We start from the raw sequence: 19,411 nt of genomic DNA on the forward strand, positions 1-19,411 counted from the left end.
AGCCCAGTCCAATAAGAGGATTCTTTCTGAAATTTGTCTCTCTTTTATCTGCCTAGGCTATAAGCCACACATCCTGCAGAGACAGATTGTTTTCAGAACGTATTTCAGGGGAAAAGAGCAAAGCCCAATGTGAAACCTATGAAACTGCAGAAATCCAATTTAAAAGAGATCTGACACATAAGAAACCAAGAAGCATAGCAGCTTTAGAAACATAAGAAAACCAGAAGAAGCAGTAGGATTAAAATATGAAAATTAATCCTTTTACTCCAAGTGCCTAGAGAACCCCTCACTGGAAACAAGTCATGTTGCATTTACTTGAGCATTTCCTGCATGTTTTTTCTTTGATATTTTCCTGTTAAAATGGTACTTTGGGGGTAAAGAAATGTTTATCAGCATCCCAGAGTATGTAATGGCCCCTGTCCTCACTTTAGCAGTAGCAGAACTTGAAGACATGTGAGCAGTTTCATACGATGCTCTTACTTATTTTTAGCAAGCAATGTTTAATTAAATGGAATTTCCATCTTTTCTATTTTTTTAAACCAAACTTTCTGCTAATAACATCAAGGACAATTATATGCCAAGTACTGTACACAGTGACATACAGTTATTATGTCATTTAATCCTCTGCGGGAGTCGGTGATGGACAGGGAGGCCTGGCATGCTGCAATTCATGGGGTCGCAAAGAGTCGGACATGACTGAGCGACTGAACTGAACTGAATAAACATATGAGATAGATGTGGAAGATGGCTTCCAAGAAGGCTCCCAGTGACCCTTACTTCCTGGTAATTATGTCCCTGTGTGGCCTCTCTCATATGGAATAGGGCTGATCTGTGTGACTAATAGATCTTGCCTAAATGAGAGTATGTGACTTCTGGGCCACAGAGGATACAGTGCAGCTTCTCCCATTGTCTCTGGGACTACTCTCTGTGGAAGCAGTCAGTCATCGTGCCATGAGGACACTTAATCATCCCTGTTGAGAGGCCCATGAGGGAAGGGACTGAAACCAACAGCCAGGAGCAACATGCTAGCCGTGTAGAGTGAGCCACCTTGAAAGTGGATTTTCCAGCCCTAGTCAAGCCTTCAGATCACTGCAACCCTTGCTACCATCTTTGCATCCTCCTCAGAGACTCCAAGCCAGGTTCTATTTCCTAAGCTGGATGAGAATGCATTTTTTTCTGTTTTCTCTCAAAGAAGATACTGTGTCATGCATACTGAGCATGCAACTAGACTGTTAGGTCGAAACCCTGGAAGGAGCTGGAAGTTGATGTTTAAATTAAGGAAAAAGAGGGAAATTGTTCCTCTGTGAAATGTTTTGGCCTAGTAAAAATTCTCTTTTAATGAGTATGATTTAATATTAAATTCAATTCCACAAATATTAACTGAGCCCCTTTGTGGCAGTCACAGATGGTCTGTACAATGAAAGCGCTTATATTCTTGAGGCTTGTGAGCAGATAGTTGTAGTACAATGTATTACATTCAGTAAGAGTCATGTGCAAAGGACAAAGCGATTGGCATTCTTTGAATGCGTTAGGGAAAGCCTTACTTCTGTGGACCCTTGAGGTAAGTTTTATAGGGTGAATAGGAGTTCACAAGGCAGACAGGGATATGAATGTGAAAAGAAAGGATGAATCTATATAAAGGTATAGAGGTATGAAATAGCCTGGCACATTTGGGGATTGTGAAAGCCATTTCATTGATTAAACACATTTATTAAATAAGCGTGTGTATGAGGCACTGTGCTGGATTCTGGGAACGCAGTGATAAGAAACAGAAAATCTTTGAACTCAAGAAACTTCACGGTCTCAGGGCAGAAAAGGAGATGAATAGATGGCTATGATAGGGGGAGCATGAGAACCTGTGAGGTCAGTAAACAAGTGGCCGCCCTGGATAGTCAGGGAAGCCTTTCTGAAAGAGGTCACATCTTGATTCCAGAAAGACAAGTTGGATTTAACTGGAGAGAGGAGGGGTGTAGGGGAGAAGAAAGGCATTCCAGGTGTTATGCATAATTCTGGAGGTGTGTGAGCCCCTGAGACTTTGTGAACTGTGAGTTGAGCATAAAGTGCAAGAAAGGCAGGTTCCTGGAATGGATGTCATGCTGAGAACCTTATGGAGTATTCTGGACTAAAGGATTTTAGGCAGGGAAATGGCATTACCTGGTTTTCCCTTTAGAATAGTCACTGTAGCTGCAATGTATAGAGTGACTAGGCTGTGGGGGTGGAGTGGGAGTAGAGACCCAAATCTGGAGGCAGGGAGGTCAGTTAAGCTGTTGCAGTCATCCAGACAAGCCATGAAAGTAACATTAACAAAGGAAGGCAGCAGGGATGAAAAGGCATAGGTGAATTTGTGAGATATTAGGGGATAGAATATCAGGGTAGAGGCAGAATAGTGTCACCCTTGAGAGTGTGGACTCTGGAACTAGAATGACTCTTCTCCTTGTAGCTCTCCCCTTTCCTAGTGTGGGAACTGGGGCAGGTTACTTACCTCCTCTGTGCCTCTGTTTTCCTTATCTGGGATATGGGGAGACTAATAGCACCCACATCTAGGTTGTTGTAGTGATACACAGGTGACTGATAGGTATGTGGTATTATTTAATCATGGTATTAATTTGTGTTTTCCTGATGTCTGCTGATGTTGAACAGCTTTCATATGCTTTTTGCGCTTGATACATCTTCAATGAAATGTCTCCATGTCCTTTGTCCATTTTTTTTTCTGTTTAAATTTATTTATTTTAATTGGTGGTTAATTACTTTACAATATTGTATTGGTCCTTTGTCCATTTTCTAATTGGATTGTGTGTTAGGTAGAATAATGTCACTTTTCCACCAAGTATGTCCATGTTGGGAGAAGGCAATGGCACCCCACTCCAGTACTCTTGCCTGGAAAATCCTATGAACGAAGGAGCCTGGTAGGCTGCAGTCCATGGGGTTGCTAAGAGTCAGATATGACTGAGCGACTTCCCTTTCACTTTTCACTTTCATGCATTGGAGAAGGAAATGGCAACCCACTCCAGTGTTCTTGCCTGGAGAATCCCAGAGACGGGGGAGCCTGGTGGGCTGCCGTCTATGGGGTCGTGCAGAGTCAGACACGACTGAAGCGACTTAGCAGTAGCATGTCCATGTTGAGTCTTCCAGTCCATGAACATAGATCTCCTTTTACTTAGATACTCTCTGATTTTTTGAATTGGCTCTTTGTCATTTTTAATATACAAATCTTGTATATGTTTTGTTCAACTTACACTTAGTTTTTGAAGGAATCACAGTTACAAATGATATTGTATTTTGGTTTCCACATCTTTATTGTTAGTATATAGAAATATGAATGATGTTTATATGTTTATACTCACTTGTTAGTTCTAGGAGGTTTGTTGTGTATTCTCTGGGAATATCTATGTAGACAGTTATGCCATCTGCATCTAAGGAGAGTTTTTTTTCTTGTTTTCTGCTCTATATGTTTTTTATTTCTTTTTTTTCCTTCTTCTAGCACTGACTAGAACTTCCAATACTATGTCTGATAGCCATGGTTAGAGTGGATCTCCTTGCCTTGTTCTCAGTCTTTACGGGGAAAGCATGCAGTCTTTTACCATTCAGGATGATGTCAACTGGGCTTCCCAGGTGGCTCAGTGGTAAAGAATCTTCCTGCCAGTGCAAGAGTTGGGGGTTTGATCCCAGAGAAGCGAATGGCTACCCACTCCAGTATTCTTGCCTGGGAAGAGCCTGGCATGCTACAGCCCATGGTGTTGCAAAGGAGTTGGATATGACTTAGTGACTAATCAGCAACAGGATGTCAGCTGTAAAGTTTTTTGTATATTTTCTTTATTATGTTCCTCTATATTCCTAGTTTTCTGGGAGTTTTTTTTATCATGAATGTTGTTGAATTTTGTCAGATACTTTTACTACATAAATTGATATGATCATATGATGTTTCTTCTTTAGACTGCTAATGTGATGGATTACATTGAAATTTGAGTGTTGAACTAGACTTATATTCCTGGAATTAAACTATTTGGTCATGGCATATAATTAGTTTTCATATTGCTAAATAACTTGTTAAGATTTTGATAATATTTTGTTAAACTTTTTTTTCACATATTCATGACAGATACTGGTTTTTAGGTATTTTTTGGGTATTACTTTCTTTGTTTGGTTTTGTCTTAGGCCTCATAAAATGAATTGTAAAATGTTCCCTTCTTTTCCATTTTCTGAAAAAGATTGGTAGTATTGGTGTTAATTCTTCTTGAAATGTTTCCTATAATTCTCCAGTGAAACCATCTATGCCTAGATATTTCTTTTTTTTTGAGTTATAAAATTATGAATTCTTTTTTATAATACTTTGAGTTATTCAGATTATCTGTTCATATTAAGTTGTGGTAGTATGTTCTTTGAGAAATTGAAGCAATATATCTAAGCTGTCGTATTTATGAGTGTGCAGGTGTTTACAGTGTTTTCTTATTATTCTGATATCTATATGGTTTGTCCTTTTTTATTAAATTCCTAATATTGGTAATTTGTGTCTTCTTTCTTTGCTGGAGGTTTGTCAGTATTATTGGTTTCTCCAGAGAATCAGATCTTTGATTAATTTTCTCTATTGATTTTCTGTTTTTAATTTTACTGATTTCTGTTCTTATCTTTATTATTTGCTCTTGTTTGCTTTTGTTTTATTTGGTCATCTTTTTCTTTTTCTGGATTTAGGTGCTTAGATGACATAATTGACTTCTACTGTTTTCTAATCTAAAAAGCCTCTTGATGAAAGTGAAAGAGGAGAGTGAAAAAGCTGGCTTAAAGCTCAACATTCAGAAAACTAAGATCATGGCATCTGGTCCCATCACTTCATGGGAAATAGATGGGGAAACAGTGGAAACAGTGTCAGACTTTATTTTTTGGGGCTCCAAAATCACTGCAGATGGTGATTGCAGCCATCATTTTAATTTAATGAAATTAAAAGGTGCTTACTCCTTGGAAGGAAAGTTATAACCAACCTAGATAGCATATTAAAAAGCAGAGATATTACTTTGCCAACAAAGGTCTGTCTAGTTAAGGCTTTGGTTTTTCCAGTGGTCATGTATGGATGCGAGAGTTGGACTGTGAAGAAAGCTGAGTGCTGAAGAATTGATGCTTTTGAACTGTGGTGCTGGGGAAGACTCTTGAGAGTCCCTTGGACTGCAAGGAGATCCAGCCAGTCTTAAAAGAGACCAGTCCTGGGTGTTCATTGGAAAGAGTGATGTTGAGGCTGAAACTCCAATATTTTGGCCACCTCATGTGAAGAGTTGACTCACTGGACAAGACCCTGATGCTGGGAGGGATTGGAGGCAGGAGGAGAAGGGGACGACAGAGGATGAGATGGTTGGATGGCATTACTGACTCGATGGATGTGAGTCTGAGTGAACTCCGGGCGTTGGTGATGGACAGGGAAGCCTGGCGTGCTGCAATTCATGGGGTCGCAAAGAGTCGGACACGACTGAGTGACTGCACTGGTTCGATGCAGGATACAGGATGCTTGGGTCTGGTGTACTGGGATGACCCAGAGGGATGGTATGGGAAGGGAGGTGGGAGGGGGTTCAGGATTGGGAACACGTGTACACCCGTGGTAGATTCATGTTGATGTATGGCAAAACCAATACAATATTGTAAAGTAAAAAAGAAAAAAATAATAATAATAAAAAAATAAAGTCTAAGGCCTGAGGAAGAAAAAAAAAAACTTTCAACCTCCTCCAAATTTTGAACTGTTGTGTTTTCATTTTCATTCAATTCAACATACTTTTAATTTTCCTTCTTTGATTTATGTTTATTTAGAAATGTGTTGTTTAGTTTCTAAGTATTTGGAGATTTTGCATTATCTTTCTGTTGTGTGTTTCTAATTTGATTTCACAGTGGTTAACCAGCACCCTCTGTATGATTTCAGTTCTTTTAACTTTGTTGAATTTTATTTCGTGGCCTGGAAAATTATCTATCTTTGTATATGTTGCTTGGATACAGAAAAGCATGTACATTTCTGCTGCTGTTGGGCAGACTGTTCCATAAGTATTGATTAAATCATGTTGGTTGTGTTAAGTTCCCCTATATCTTGTTAATTTTCTGCTTAATACTTACATTAATTGTTGAGAAAGGAATGTTGAAGTCTCCAGCTACAATTGTGGATTTGTATAGTTGTTTTAATTTTTTGCATCATATATTTTGAAGCTTGGTTCAACTCATATATTTTAAAAGTTGTCTGGTGCATTTAAAATTATGATTGTTGTGTCTTTTTGGTAGATTCACCCTTTGACATTACGTAATGTCCTTTTTTGTTCCTGGTCATTTTCTTTGATTTGAAGTCAACTTTATCTAATATTACTATAGCCCTTCTTTCTTTCTTTTGTCCAACATTTGCATGATATACCTCTTCCCTCCTTTTGCTTATAATCTATGTATGTAATTGTTGTTGAAGCGATTCTCTTAATTCATAACTGTCATCTCCATCCCCTCTCAGGTGCCCATGTTTGCACACAAGCACTATTTACTAGTTTAGTGAAGTGGGTCATTTTCCTGTCACATTTTCTGCATTCTTGATACAGCTTAATTATGTTTTTACACATGTTCCTCCATTTCCTGAACTCCTGTACCCTAGCTGGTAGATCTAGAGATTAATTAGATTTAGGTTAAGATTTTTGTTAATAGTGCTACACAGGTGGTGCTGTGTACTACATCACGTCAGGAGGCACATAATATGTCTGGTTTTCACTCTTTCAGTGTTAAGATTGATGTAGAGGGCTCAGGTGTTGTTAGCCTGTTGGAGCCATTAGAAAGTTCTTTAACAACATTCTCCCTAATGGTTCTGGCATTGATGATCCTTCGTTTCATTAGAGGCTGAAAATGGTGATTATTTTTCTGTCATTTCTTCTGCATTTATTAGCTGGAGTTTGTCTATGAAGAATAATTTTCTCTCATAAACTATTTGGATAACTTATGGTGTAATTTGTACAGAAAGGGACAGGATAAATGGTTGATTCTTCCCTGTTATTATTTCCAAAATAATTAGTTTTGTGTCCTAGCAACTTCCAAAGGTGACCCATGATTTTTTTTTAGTATCTTTTTTGAACTCAGAGTTTTAAAGATGAATCCATTGCACTTTTTGTTTTTCCCAAATTGTCCTGTCTTTGGTGAATGAAAACTCCTTCAAGTTGCTCTGGGCTCCTTAGACTCAAGTAAGCCTTTGATAACATCTTTTGTTTTTCAGTATAGTAGAATGTCCCAAGTTCATCTTATACATTTCATGCCCCAGACCTTGAGTTACTCATTTCTCTAAGGAGTATGGTTTCTTCTAGTGGAAAGTAGTATTTAAAGACCACATTACATCCTGGGACTGTCATCACTTACTGAGCTTTCATTGCTTCTAGGGTCTTTCAGTAAGGCAAGTTATTTAAAAGGAGAAAATAATCATGAGCTGAAACTCATATTTGCAATTTAAATTTAAGATTATAGTATTTCTTAATATAAGAACGTTTATGGCTTTATTTTTTTTCCTGTGGGTTTTTTTAAAAATTAATTAATTAATTAATTAATTTTTTAAATTTTAAAATCTTTAATTCTTACATGCGTTCCCAAACATGACCCCCCCTCCCACCTCCCTCCCCACAACATCTCTCTGGATCATCCCCATGCACCAGCCCCAAGCATGCTGCACCCTACATCAGACATGGACTGGCGATTCAATTCTTACATGATAGTATACATGTTAGAATTCCCATTCTCCCAAATCATCCCACCCTCTCCCTCTCCCTCTGAGTCCAAAAGTCCGTTATACACATCTGTGTCTTTTTTCCTGTCTTGCATACAGGGTCGTCATTGCCATCTTCCTAAATTCCATATATATGTGTTAGTATATGGCTTTATTTTTTTAATGTTGAAATGCTTGATTCCTAACAATATTGATATTGCTACTTGTTTTTAAAATATTATTAGTAATATTATGACAATAAGACTACTATCCAATGATGATATATAGTCAAAAATCATGTTTTAAGGTTGTTTAGAATAATTGTTTTCTCTTTGTAGTTATGACACCAACTTGATATACAGCAAGGTTTATTTGTTTCACTTTTTAACTTTTTTTTTTAGGATTATATGATGACTTTATTATTTTTTTAAATTTATTTTTAATTTTTATTTTTACTTTATTTTACTTTACAATACTGTATTGGTTTTGCCATACATTGACATGAATCCACCACGGGTGTACATGAGTTCCCAAACATGAACCCCCCTCCCACCTCCCTCCCCATAACATCTCTCTGGGTCATCCCCGTGCACCAGCCCCAAGCATCCTGTATCCTGCATTGAACATAGACTGGCGATTCATTTCTTACATGCTAGTATACATGTTTCAATGCCATTCTCCCAAATCATCCCACCCTCTCCCTCTCCCTCAGAGTCCAAAAGTCCACTCTACACACCTGTGTCTCTTTTGCTGTCTCACATACAGGGTCATCATTACCATCTTTCTAAATTCCATATATATGTGTTAGTATACTGTATTGGTGTTTTCCTTTCTGGCTTACTTCACTCTGTATAATTGGCTCCAGTTTCATCGATCTTATTAGAACTGATTCAAATGTATTCTTTTTAATGGCTGAGTAATACTGCATTGTGTATATGTACCACAGCTTTCTTATCCATTCATCTGCTGATGGACATCTAGGTTGTTTCCATGTCCTGGCTACTATAAACAGTGCTGCGATGAACATTGGGGTACATGTGTCTCTTTCTATTCACTTTTCAACTTTTAAGGGTTGATTTTTTTAATGTTTTAAAATATATTTTAACAGCTTTATTGAGATATAATAATTCACATTCAATTCAGGATGCAATTCATCCATTTGAAGTGTACATACAATTCACAGTTTTTAGTATATTCACAAATATGTGTAATTATTACCATGGTCAGTTGTAAACATTTTCATTTCAGAAAGAAATCCCATACCTTTTAGTTATCACTCTTCTATCCCTTCATTCCTCCCAGACCTTTGCAATGACTAATCTACTTTTTCTCTATAGAGATTGTCCTGTTCTGGTCACTTCACGTGAATGGACTCACACAATGTATATTTTTGTGTGTGTGTGACTGGCTCATTTTACTTAACAAAATGTTTTTGAGGTTTTTCCAAGTCTCTGTGATCCAAGGGAGTGGTTCAATCTCACCCTCGGTTCTGGGATATTCACAAAAGTGTCTTGTCTATGGATAATTGCTGTTAATAGATGGTCTTTTTGTGAGTGGGACTGAAGTTGGCAACTACCTATTCTACCATGTTGGTGATATCACACTTCCCATTTATAATAATTATGTACATTGAATGTGATTTATTGTTAGTCTTTATTTAGTATGTCATCTTTGCTTTTTCTAAAATTACTTTTGGTATTTAGGAACATTAATCTTTATGTTCAGTAGTTTTGTTTGTATGTAAACCCTTTTATAGTGCCTATATTTTTATCTATTGCTGTATAACAAATTACCCCAGATTAATAGGTTAAAACAATATTTGTTTTCCCGGTTTCTGTAGGTCAGGAATCTAGAAGATGCTTAGCTGGGTGATTCCTACTTAGGGTCTCTCGTGCATCCCCAGTCAAGCTGTTGGCCCAGACTGTAGTCATCTCAAGGCTCAACTGGGGCTGGCAACTCTGCCTTCATTCCCATGGTTGTTGGCAGGCCTTAGAAGATCCACTGCCAAGCCCACTCATGTCACTGCTGGCAGGCCTTGGTTCCTCACCACAGGGGCCTCTCTGTAGGTTTCTCAGTGTCCTTACAGTGTAGTAACTGGGATCTGAGAGAGCCAGACAGGGCCCAAGATGGAACCAGTTCTCTTTATAACTGATCTCACATGTGACATCCATCACTTGTGCTGTTTTATATTTGTTACAGTACCTAAGTACAGCCCACACGCAAGGGGAGAAGGATTATATAAGTACCTGAATGCTTAGAAACAGGTATCATTGCTGCCATCATTGGGCTTTCTACCACAAATCCCTTAATTCTTCTTTATTCTATCTCATTAAATGGTTTGATTCCTACCTCTTATACAACTACTACTCATCTTGATCTATTTTTCAGCTTTCTTTTCTTAATTTTCATGTAAAATTGTGTCCTTTTGGTTGGATGAGCCCGTCCTCTAGTATATTCGTCAGGAAGGGAACATGTTTGTAATATTCCCTGGGCTTTGGCATGTTCAAAACTCCTTTTCTGTAGCCGTGAGGATGGAAGGAGAGCTTGGTTGCTTGTAAAATCTCTGGCTCAAGCTTTTTAAAGGTTTTGGAAAATATTCCTCCTCTGTTTGCCCATTTCATGGATTGCTTTCACAAAGGGTATCGACATCCAGTTCTCTTGCTTTCATACATTATTTTGACTTTTTGTCTGGATGCTAATTTTAAAAATTCTTTTAACTCTAGTAGTTCTTCCAAGATATGACTCAGAGTTGATCATTTTGGGTCAGTCTTCCTGGGTAACCACCAATCCCTTTTGCTTGTTTTTTTTTTTATGGAAAATTTTCTTGGATTATAGTTTTAAATATTAGTTCTCCTCCAATACCTTATTTTTCTTCTTCATTGTCTCCAGTTATAGCATGTTAGAACTTTTTGGCTGTTTTCTGTTTCAATCATCTTTTTTTTGATTGTTTTTCTTATTTTAAAATTTCATATTCATTTCTTTGGGTGTTTTATTGCTTTATTTCAGTGAACCTTATTACATTTTCGTTCGTATCTATTTTCCTTCATGCACCACTTTCCCTTCCAGTTTGGTCTGGTAATGCCTTATTGTCTTTTGAACTTTTAGTGATTTTAAGGCTTTTTTATTTGATGTTATATCCAGTATTTCTCCCCCACGGGGTTAAAGAATCTAGCCTGCTATTACTAAAAACAGAAATTCCTACTTAGTCATAAGTGAAAGTGAAATTCACTCAGTCATGTCCAACTCTTTGTGATCCTGTGGACTGACTATACAGTCCATGGAATTCTCCAGGCCAGAATGCTGGAGTGGGTAGCCTTTCCCTTCTCCAGGGGATCTTCCCAATCCAAAGATCGAACCCAGGTCTCCTGCATTGCAGGCAGCTTCTTTACCAGCTGAGCCACAAAGGAAGCCCCTACTTAGTCATAAATGGATTCCCAAAGTTGCAAATGCCCTGGTAGAAGTATAAGGAAATATATGGAATGGGGAAATGTCATATTTCTTTGATTTGGAGGTATTGGGTGGCTGATTAATGCCTTATTTATTACTATAAACTTCAGAACATTTTCAGAAACTTCTTCCCCATCCCTATATCGTCTCATGCTGCCTTTTTCAATTCTCTGCCAGCTGCGAAGGCCTGAAGCCTTATATTTATTCTGTTTGAAGGGTGTCATGAGAGAGAATTGTCAAATAAGCAGATAAAGTCGCAAACTATGAAGTATATTTATTGAGCAGTTTTTGTTTATCTGGGGAAGATAAAAGTACCAAAATGTAAGAGCTGCTTGCGTTTTCATGTCTTCCCTGGGCTTAGTCCAGAATCACTTGCTTTGTCTAAAAGGGGTCCCAGAGTTTGGGATAAGGCTAACGCTAGACTGGCTCATGGAATAGACTCCTACAGTTAAGGCATTGGTTCCAAGTACTGGATATATTTTTAAAGATCAGTATTTTCTAAACCTTCTTCTATTTGAGAAAGCTTCAAAAAATGTGACCTATATTCAGAAATCAACTGCATTTGTTCTAAAACTTTTTGTTTTTCCTTCTTAGGTAAACAGAAGAAATAGCTAAAAATGACAAGTAGAAGTATTGAGGAGTCCATGGGGGCTGTTCATATGGGGTTAGTCAGAACACTTAAAGGATTCCAAAGCAAGATTTTACCACCCCTGAGTCCAAAGGTGGTTGCAGAAGATGAAGTAAATCGAATGGTAATGTATCAGAGAATTTCAGAGTAAAGTATCTCCTCTGAAAGGAGAAGTATCTCTCAGAAAAATAGCTTTCTCCTCTGGAGAATGACAATGGCTGCCTGGCATTCTCAGAATATCGAACAGAATATCAGATATTCTCAGTTTAGTTAACATGGTAGCTTGCTACAGAGCATAGATACCTTTTAAAGCCTGGGAAGGTTTTGAAATTACATACATCAAAGTAGAGGCTTAAATTGCTTACATTAATCAGTTGAAGTAAGACTGTACAGACAAAGCAATGAATAGTAGTTGGTCTTGGGTAAGCCCTTGCTGGGTTATTTAAATGATAAGTAACATTTTTTTCTCATAAGATTAGAAAGTGTTAAAGCATTTTATGTTCTTATTTGGGTAAGTGGATGTGACTGGCTATTGTATCTGATGATCAGCTGAAAGCTCTTTGGAAACAAGATATGAATGTGCTGTTAGGATTTCTAAAAAGTTCAAACTCATTCCTAAGCAGCACAGTCACACTTCCCAGATCCTTTACATTTTCTAAGACTGCTCTTTAACCAGGTATAACATGATAAACACCCAAAAGCTTTGCTTGCATGTTGTAACTTCAGTTGAGAAATAGAAATGTCTCAGACTCTTTAGCTCTGAAGCCCTTAAGTGATTTTAGAAACCTAGAGTTTTATGCTCTTCTGAGCATAAATGTTAAGCTCACTGGACATGCTCCTGTGCAGTTTCTTGCCCTTCCTCTCCCCAACCCCATCTTCTTTTGTGAGATTCCTTTAAAATCATAAGGAAACGGCAACCATATGTCATTTCAAATTATTGTGCAAAAAGCTCAGAAGTGCATGGGTCCTTCTCTTGTTTGTATTATTTAGTTATTTTAAATGTTTTATAAGGGAACTTAGTGGCATTCCACAATTATCCTGAAAGCTATAAACACAAATTATTCATTACTGGCACTTACGAAAACACTTTTTCAGTATTACCACTTATGAATCTTCAGCTCCTGTTGTTTTCAATTCTAGCTGACACCCTCGGAGTTCCTGAAGGAAATGTCCCTCACCACAGAGCAGAGACTGGCCAACACCCGTGTGATGTGCCGACCGCAGATCATTGAACTTTTAGATATGAGGGAAACAACACACCAAAAGGTAGCTGCTTTCTGTTGTATTTGTGTATCACGTAGATCCTGGAATAATGTGACTGTTCTAAAACAGTAAGAACTAAGCAGCACTTAGTGGTTGGGGGCTAACTAATCCCTTATTCGGAGAAGGCAATGGCACCCCACTCCAGTACTCTTGCCTGGAAAATCCCATGGATGGAGGAGCCTGGTGGGCTGCAGTCCATGGGGTCGCTGAGAGTTGGACACGACTGAGCGACTTCACTTTCACTTTTCACTTTCATGCATTGGAGAAGGAAATGGCAACCCACTCCAGTGTTCTTGCCTGGAGAATCCCAGGGACGGGGGAGCCTGGTGGGCTGCCGTCTATGGGGTCACACAGAGTCGGACACGACTGAAGCGACTTAGCAATTTCATATTGGATTTGTTTTATATATTCTTTTTCTACCTCTGTTGATGTTGGTATCTATAATTTGATACCAAGAATTGCAGAGTATAAGTAACTTCTGATTAGTTACATTTCTTCCTTAGCTACTTCTGAACACTATGGTTTACAGAGTAAGAGTAATCCTGAGAATTATATTAGTTAAGCCCAGTTAGGTTATCTTTCTAGCAAAAGAAGTCCCTGCTTAACTGAGCTGTCATTACTAGAAAGGAAGAAGGAGGAATTGTTTATTAAAACAGGCATTTTTGTCTGTTCTGGCTCATTTCCAATAACAAATACATCCTTTTAGTCTGTAAAGAATAGCTATTTTGATGTTTCTGTTTTTGAATGTAAACCATATATTCCAGGCTTTAAGAACATGTTTTTAGCGTGGGACTTATTTCCTATTTTTAAATTAATTTCTTGAATTATATGCTTCAGTTTTTATGTACCAATTATGGTATGAGCCTCCCTTAGTTGAACTCCTGGAGACTAGCTCCCTCTCAAAAGGTTCCTAGCTATTCCTGAGGGGTTTTCAGAGTGATTTCCCTCAAGAGGAGTGATTGCCTCAGGCTGTTTTGCTCTCCTTGGCATGCCATTGCTTCTCCTGTCTAAGATATGCATACAATTTCCTCTTTTTCTGAGCCCTGCCAGCTTTAGTTATTCATTGCTTCTTCTTTTTCCGATGCTGCTGCTGCTGCTAAGTCCTGTCAGTCGCGTCCGACTGTGCGACCCCATAGACGGCAGCCCGCCAGGCTCCCCCATCCCTGGGATTCTCCAGGCAAGAACACTGGAGTGGGTTGCCATTTCCTTCTCCATAGCCACCCTCTAACTTCAAGGCAGGGAACACAGCTTCTTCCAAAGCTAGTTTATCATTATTAAGGGCTATCTGCTTCATTCCTAGAGCATAACTAAAACCAGCCTGTGTGTATTGCTGTGTGTGTTACTGCTTGTGTATGTGTTTTCATGTATTTTGATCGAGGCTCTTAGTGTACCACATCTCATCTTCTTTCATCTTCTGTTAACTTGGTCAGTTATTTTTTTTACTTTATTTTCCTGAGTTTCATTTGTTTCTTATTTAAATGAGAGTCATACCCTTCTCATTTCCTCAAGAAGAGATTATGGGAACTGTATGTCCTTTATTTTATATGTTTGACATATTTGCTTATTGCCTCTAGCGGTGAACTGTAGACTTGTTGGATGTACAGTTCTTGGGCCACATGTTTTCCCTATAAGAGCTTTGCAGGCATTTTCTTCACTACCTTCTGGTTTTAAATGATGATATGAGGAAACAGTGAAAGTGAAAGTTGCTCAGTCGTGTCTGACTCTTTGCAACCCCATAGACCTAGTCCATGGAATTCTCTAGGCCAGAATACTGGAGTGGGTAGCCTTTCCCTTCCGCAGGGGATCTTCCCAACCCAGAGATCGAACCCAGGTCTCCCACATTGGGGATGGATTCTTTACCAGCTGAGCCACAAGCGAAGCCCAAGAATACTGGAGTGGGTAGCCTATCCCTTCTCCAGTGGATCTTCCTGACCCAGGAATCGAACCAGGGTCTCCTGCATTGCAGGTGGATTCTTTACTAGCTGAGCTATAATATTAACTTGTGTGCCCAAAGATTGTTTATTCTTGTTTGATATCCAGTGATTTTATTAGGGAGGCTTCCCAGGTGGCGCTGGTGGTAAAGAACCTGCCTGCCAGTGCAGGAGATGTAAGAGATATGGGTTCAATCCCTGGGTCAGGAAGATCCACTGGAGGAGGAGATGGCAACTCACTCCAGTGTTCTTGTCTGGGAAATCCCAAGGACAGAGGAACCTCGTCGCCTACGGTCCATTGGGTCGCACAGAGTCAAACTTAGCATGCATGCAGCATGCACAATATTATTAGGATGTGACTAAATTTTTCCTAAAATATTATATATGTTATTTTTTGCTAGAAAGCTTTTCTTGGATTATCAAGTATTCATGCCATTTTGTTTCCTTTAGAAATATCAGTAGTGAAGATGCTATATCTTCTTTGCCCTTCTTCACCTTGTATTTCCTCTCTAATCCATTTTAAACTTTGTTCATTCCCATTTCATTGTAATTACATTCGTCAGCATCCTCTGTATCCCTTCTTTGAGGTGTGTGTGTGTCTTAGAATTCATTCTTAAGCTTGATCCGTTCAACACAGTTGGGTCATCTCAGCATTTTACATAGTCAGTGTCTTTTTTGTATCTTTTAATTCACTTGTATCTCAGATATCACACTCCTTTGGCTTTCTGCCTACTTCACTGGTAGTTTTTTTCCTATTTGTTGGCTCTTTCTCCTTTTCCTAATCACTAAACATTGGAGCTCCCCAGTACTTGCTCTTTAAACTTCTTTCCCTTCTGCACTCACTCCTTAGGTGGCCCCTTCTAGGAACGAGGTTTTTAATTTCACCTTTTAAATGATTACTTTCATAATTATATCTCCTACTGTGGTCTAGCTCCTGAACTCTGGATCATATATTCAGCTCAGTGTATGATTGGCAGCTCAAACTTAAAATCTTAAAGATCTAATTTTTGCATTACATTCTTTCCCTAAAGTCATGATCTTTCCTCCCTCCACCATGTAATACCTCCGTTGATCTGTTTTTTCCAGGCCAAAAACCTTGGTGTTATCTCTCATGCCTCTGTTTTTCTCACATCTTATGTGAAATCCAACAAGGCCTAGTAATCACAAATACATCTCTATAATCAAAACACTTCTCACCACCACTGCCACCACCATCCCGTTCAACCCATCATCATCTAGACTTCTAAAATAGCCTCCCTGTTTCCCTCCGATCACCCCATTATCAGTTCTCCACAAAGAAGAGTGGCTTTTTAAAAAAATGTAAACCAGAACATGTTGCTTCCGTGTTGAAAACTGCCTGGAAGCTTCCTGTTACCCTCATAATGGAAAAGTCCTGCAGTGTCTGAGCCTGCATCCTTCGCAGTCTTTTCCGTTGTCTCTTCCGCAGCTCACTCTCCTCTCACTGCACCTCCATTTGCTGCTCTTCAAACACTCACAGATACTTCTTACCCCAGGGTCTTTGCACTGGTTATTCCTTCTAACTGGAATGCTGTTTTCTCAGATCTTTGCATGACTTACTTCAATTCAAATCATTTCCCTAGAGAGGCCATCCCTTGACTGCCTATCCCCATTCATGCCGTCTCCTTGTCCTGCTTCGGCTGTTTTTTTAATAGCTTTAACACTGCCCGACCTTGTTTTATGTATTTTTATTTTTTATCCATTTCCTCAAGAATTTTATCTTCATGAGGCAGTGGTTTTATTGGCTTTGTTCACTACTGTATGCTCAACATACGGAAAGCATTAGAAATTCAATTAGCATTTATTGAATTAGCACTTGAATTTTTCATCACTTTTGATTGCTTAATCTTCCCTGGAACTCTTGAATATTTGCTTTGTACTCTCTGATTTTTTTCTATTATGTTCTCTGAGCTTATGATGAAGTGGTGTAGTTAAGATTCTTATTATTTTCATGGCAACCAGAAAAGTGAATATTCATTTGACGTTTTCTTTGCTTCTCTTTTTCTTTTTTTGGTGAGTGTTTTTGTATAGATCCTGGCTTGTTTGTCATTGTGATTATTATTATCACTCATCTTTGAAATAAGGAAGGGAATTCTTCCTGGACTTGCTGTTTTCAGGTAGTTAATGTTGAGGCAGGGCTGGTAGTATTGCAGTGCAATAGGAATTCGCCATGATTCTGGGGGCAGCTCTTTATGAGAGAGGATTGTTTGTGTGTGTTTATTTGGAAGGGGGATGAGAAGAAGGGAGATGTGACAGAATCGTGTTAGCCTTTTCTTCCCCACAGAGTTCCTCAGCTATGAGTCTTCCAGCCTGTCTAAGTGATGGGTTCTTCCTATAAATATGCATATTAGTGTATTTTCCACACACCTGCCAGTGGTTCAGTGTAGATTTTCTTTTTCTTTCTTTTAAAATAAAGTGATTGTGTATTTCTTCCCATTAGGGAAGTCCATAGAGTTTCTTTAGTTTCTCTCAATAATGGTTTGTAGATTTTCCAGATAAAGGTCTTACACATCTTTCATTGGATTTATTCCTATGTATTTTATGTTTTAGAATGTGGTTTTAAATGGTATTTATAAATTTCACTTCCTAAATGTTCATTGCTAGTACAAAGAAATATAATTGATTTATGTTGACCTTTTATTCAGTGACCTTGATAAGTCACTTATCAATTCTAATTTATGGGTTATTTTGAATTTTTTAAAATTAATCAATTTTAATTGGAGGATAATTACTTTACAATATTGTGATGGTTTTTTGTCATACATCAACATGAATCAGCCACAGGTATACATGTGTCCCCCTCATCCTGAACCCCCCTCCCACCTCCCTCCCCACTCTATCTCTCTGGGTTGTCCCAGAGCACCAGCTTTGGGTGCCCTGCTTCATGCATCGAACTTGTACTGGTCATCTGTTTTACATATGATAATGTATATGTTTGAGTGCTGTTCTCTCAGATCATCCCACCCTCGCCTTCTCCTGCTGAATCCAAAAGTCTGTTCCTTACATCTGTGTCTCCTTTGCCACTCTGCGTGTGGGATCATCGGTACCATCTTTCTAAATTCCGCATATGTGCATTAATATTGCAGTATTTGTCATTCTGTTACTCCTTTTAAAGTATTTCCTTGGTTCTTAGTGTTAATATTTATAAGTATGTGTAGTAATTTCTTATCTTTCCCAGTCATTTCTGCCACTTTGTGACTATATGATTAATTTATTTTTTCAACTGTAGTTTCCAGGAATTGACCTGGATCAGGCATTATTCCAGCCCTTTCCATCAGAAATCATATTTCAGAACTACACACCCTGTGAAGTCTATGAGGTCCCACTGGTTTTGAGGAACAATGACACAGTGAGTATGTTTGCCGGGATGGCTGTACCTTTTATGGGTATATATGAAGGGATTAGATAGAATGGGATCCCCTAAGATCTTAGATAAGCTCTTTAATTTGATAGACCTAGGAAAATAGATGAAGACATGCCCTTTGATTATGAGCTTGATGAAGTCAGGACTATACTGGTTGGTTTGTTGCTAAATGCTCAGTCCCAGGGCAGTACCCGCCATGGTAAGCTCCCATGTGCACTAAGTATTCTGTTGAATAAAAGATTAGCTGGACGAGTATCATGAAATTCTCACCAGTGACCATTTGGGAGAGGTTTTCATTTAAGACAGTGCCATTACTATTCATGTTTACATACTCCACATTAGAGCCACTATTTCCCACTATTATAGCCACAAATTCTAGCTGTAATAAAGAAGGGGAATTAAGTGAAGTCTCTGTAAGAATTAAAGGCAAATGGGAAGACTTGCAGTTATATTCACTACAGTAGCTCATTAAAGGAATCAGTGATGCCTTTCAGAGAAGGTATCAAGTCTACTCATATGAATTGCATTTGTTGAGCCAATGCGTTTAGATTATGCAAATTATATTAGAAAAAACTTCAAAAAAGGAAGTTCCTGTTTTCTCTTTTACATCTCCCCCCTTCTACCTCAGAGAGCCTTCAGAATTTGTCTACAGATAGATTTGGATGGCTTCTCCCACTGTCTGTTCCTTCTTTGTGGTTGCAACTGAGGATTTCTTCTCCATCATGATGCCTTTTCCCTTCAGAGATAAATTAGGGTTTATTTCAAGAAAGAGTATTAAACGACCAAAGATTTTCTTGACATATAACAATGATGAAAGAAAGAATAATGCAGTATGTCAGCATGAAGCACAGTTAAGCATGAAAAGTAATCAGATAGGGAGGAAGGCATTAGGGAGATGCTAAATATCAGGTGTTAAGGACAAGTAGAAATACTTATAGGAGACTTAGAACATTGAGACAAAAATTCTAGGTATAATAAAAGTGGGAAATTAAGTGAAGACTATATAAGAATTCAAGGCAAATGGGAAGACTTGCAGTTATATTTACTACAGTAACTGATTAAAGGAA

At 38.4% G+C, this 19,411-nt stretch overlaps 1 protein-coding gene across 1 annotated transcript in view; it reads left to right on the top strand.

The window, feature by feature from the left end:
* Positions 1-19,411, top strand: part of HYDIN (HYDIN axonemal central pair apparatus protein) — a 347,988-nt gene that overhangs the window by 21,413 nt on the left and 307,164 nt on the right. Inside the window, exons 2-4 of the mRNA XM_060398473.1 lie at positions 11,735-11,892; positions 12,909-13,034; positions 18,210-18,329. Coding sequence (XP_060254456.1) covers positions 11,758-11,892; positions 12,909-13,034; positions 18,210-18,329 — 381 coding nt within the window. The 5' untranslated portion in view covers positions 11,735-11,757. The remainder of the gene's footprint in view (positions 1-11,734; positions 11,893-12,908; positions 13,035-18,209; positions 18,330-19,411) is intronic.

This window comes from Ovis aries, chromosome 14 (assembly GCF_016772045.2).
Source record: "Ovis aries strain OAR_USU_Benz2616 breed Rambouillet chromosome 14, ARS-UI_Ramb_v3.0, whole genome shotgun sequence".
Lineage (NCBI taxonomy): Eukaryota > Metazoa > Chordata > Mammalia > Artiodactyla > Bovidae > Ovis > Ovis aries.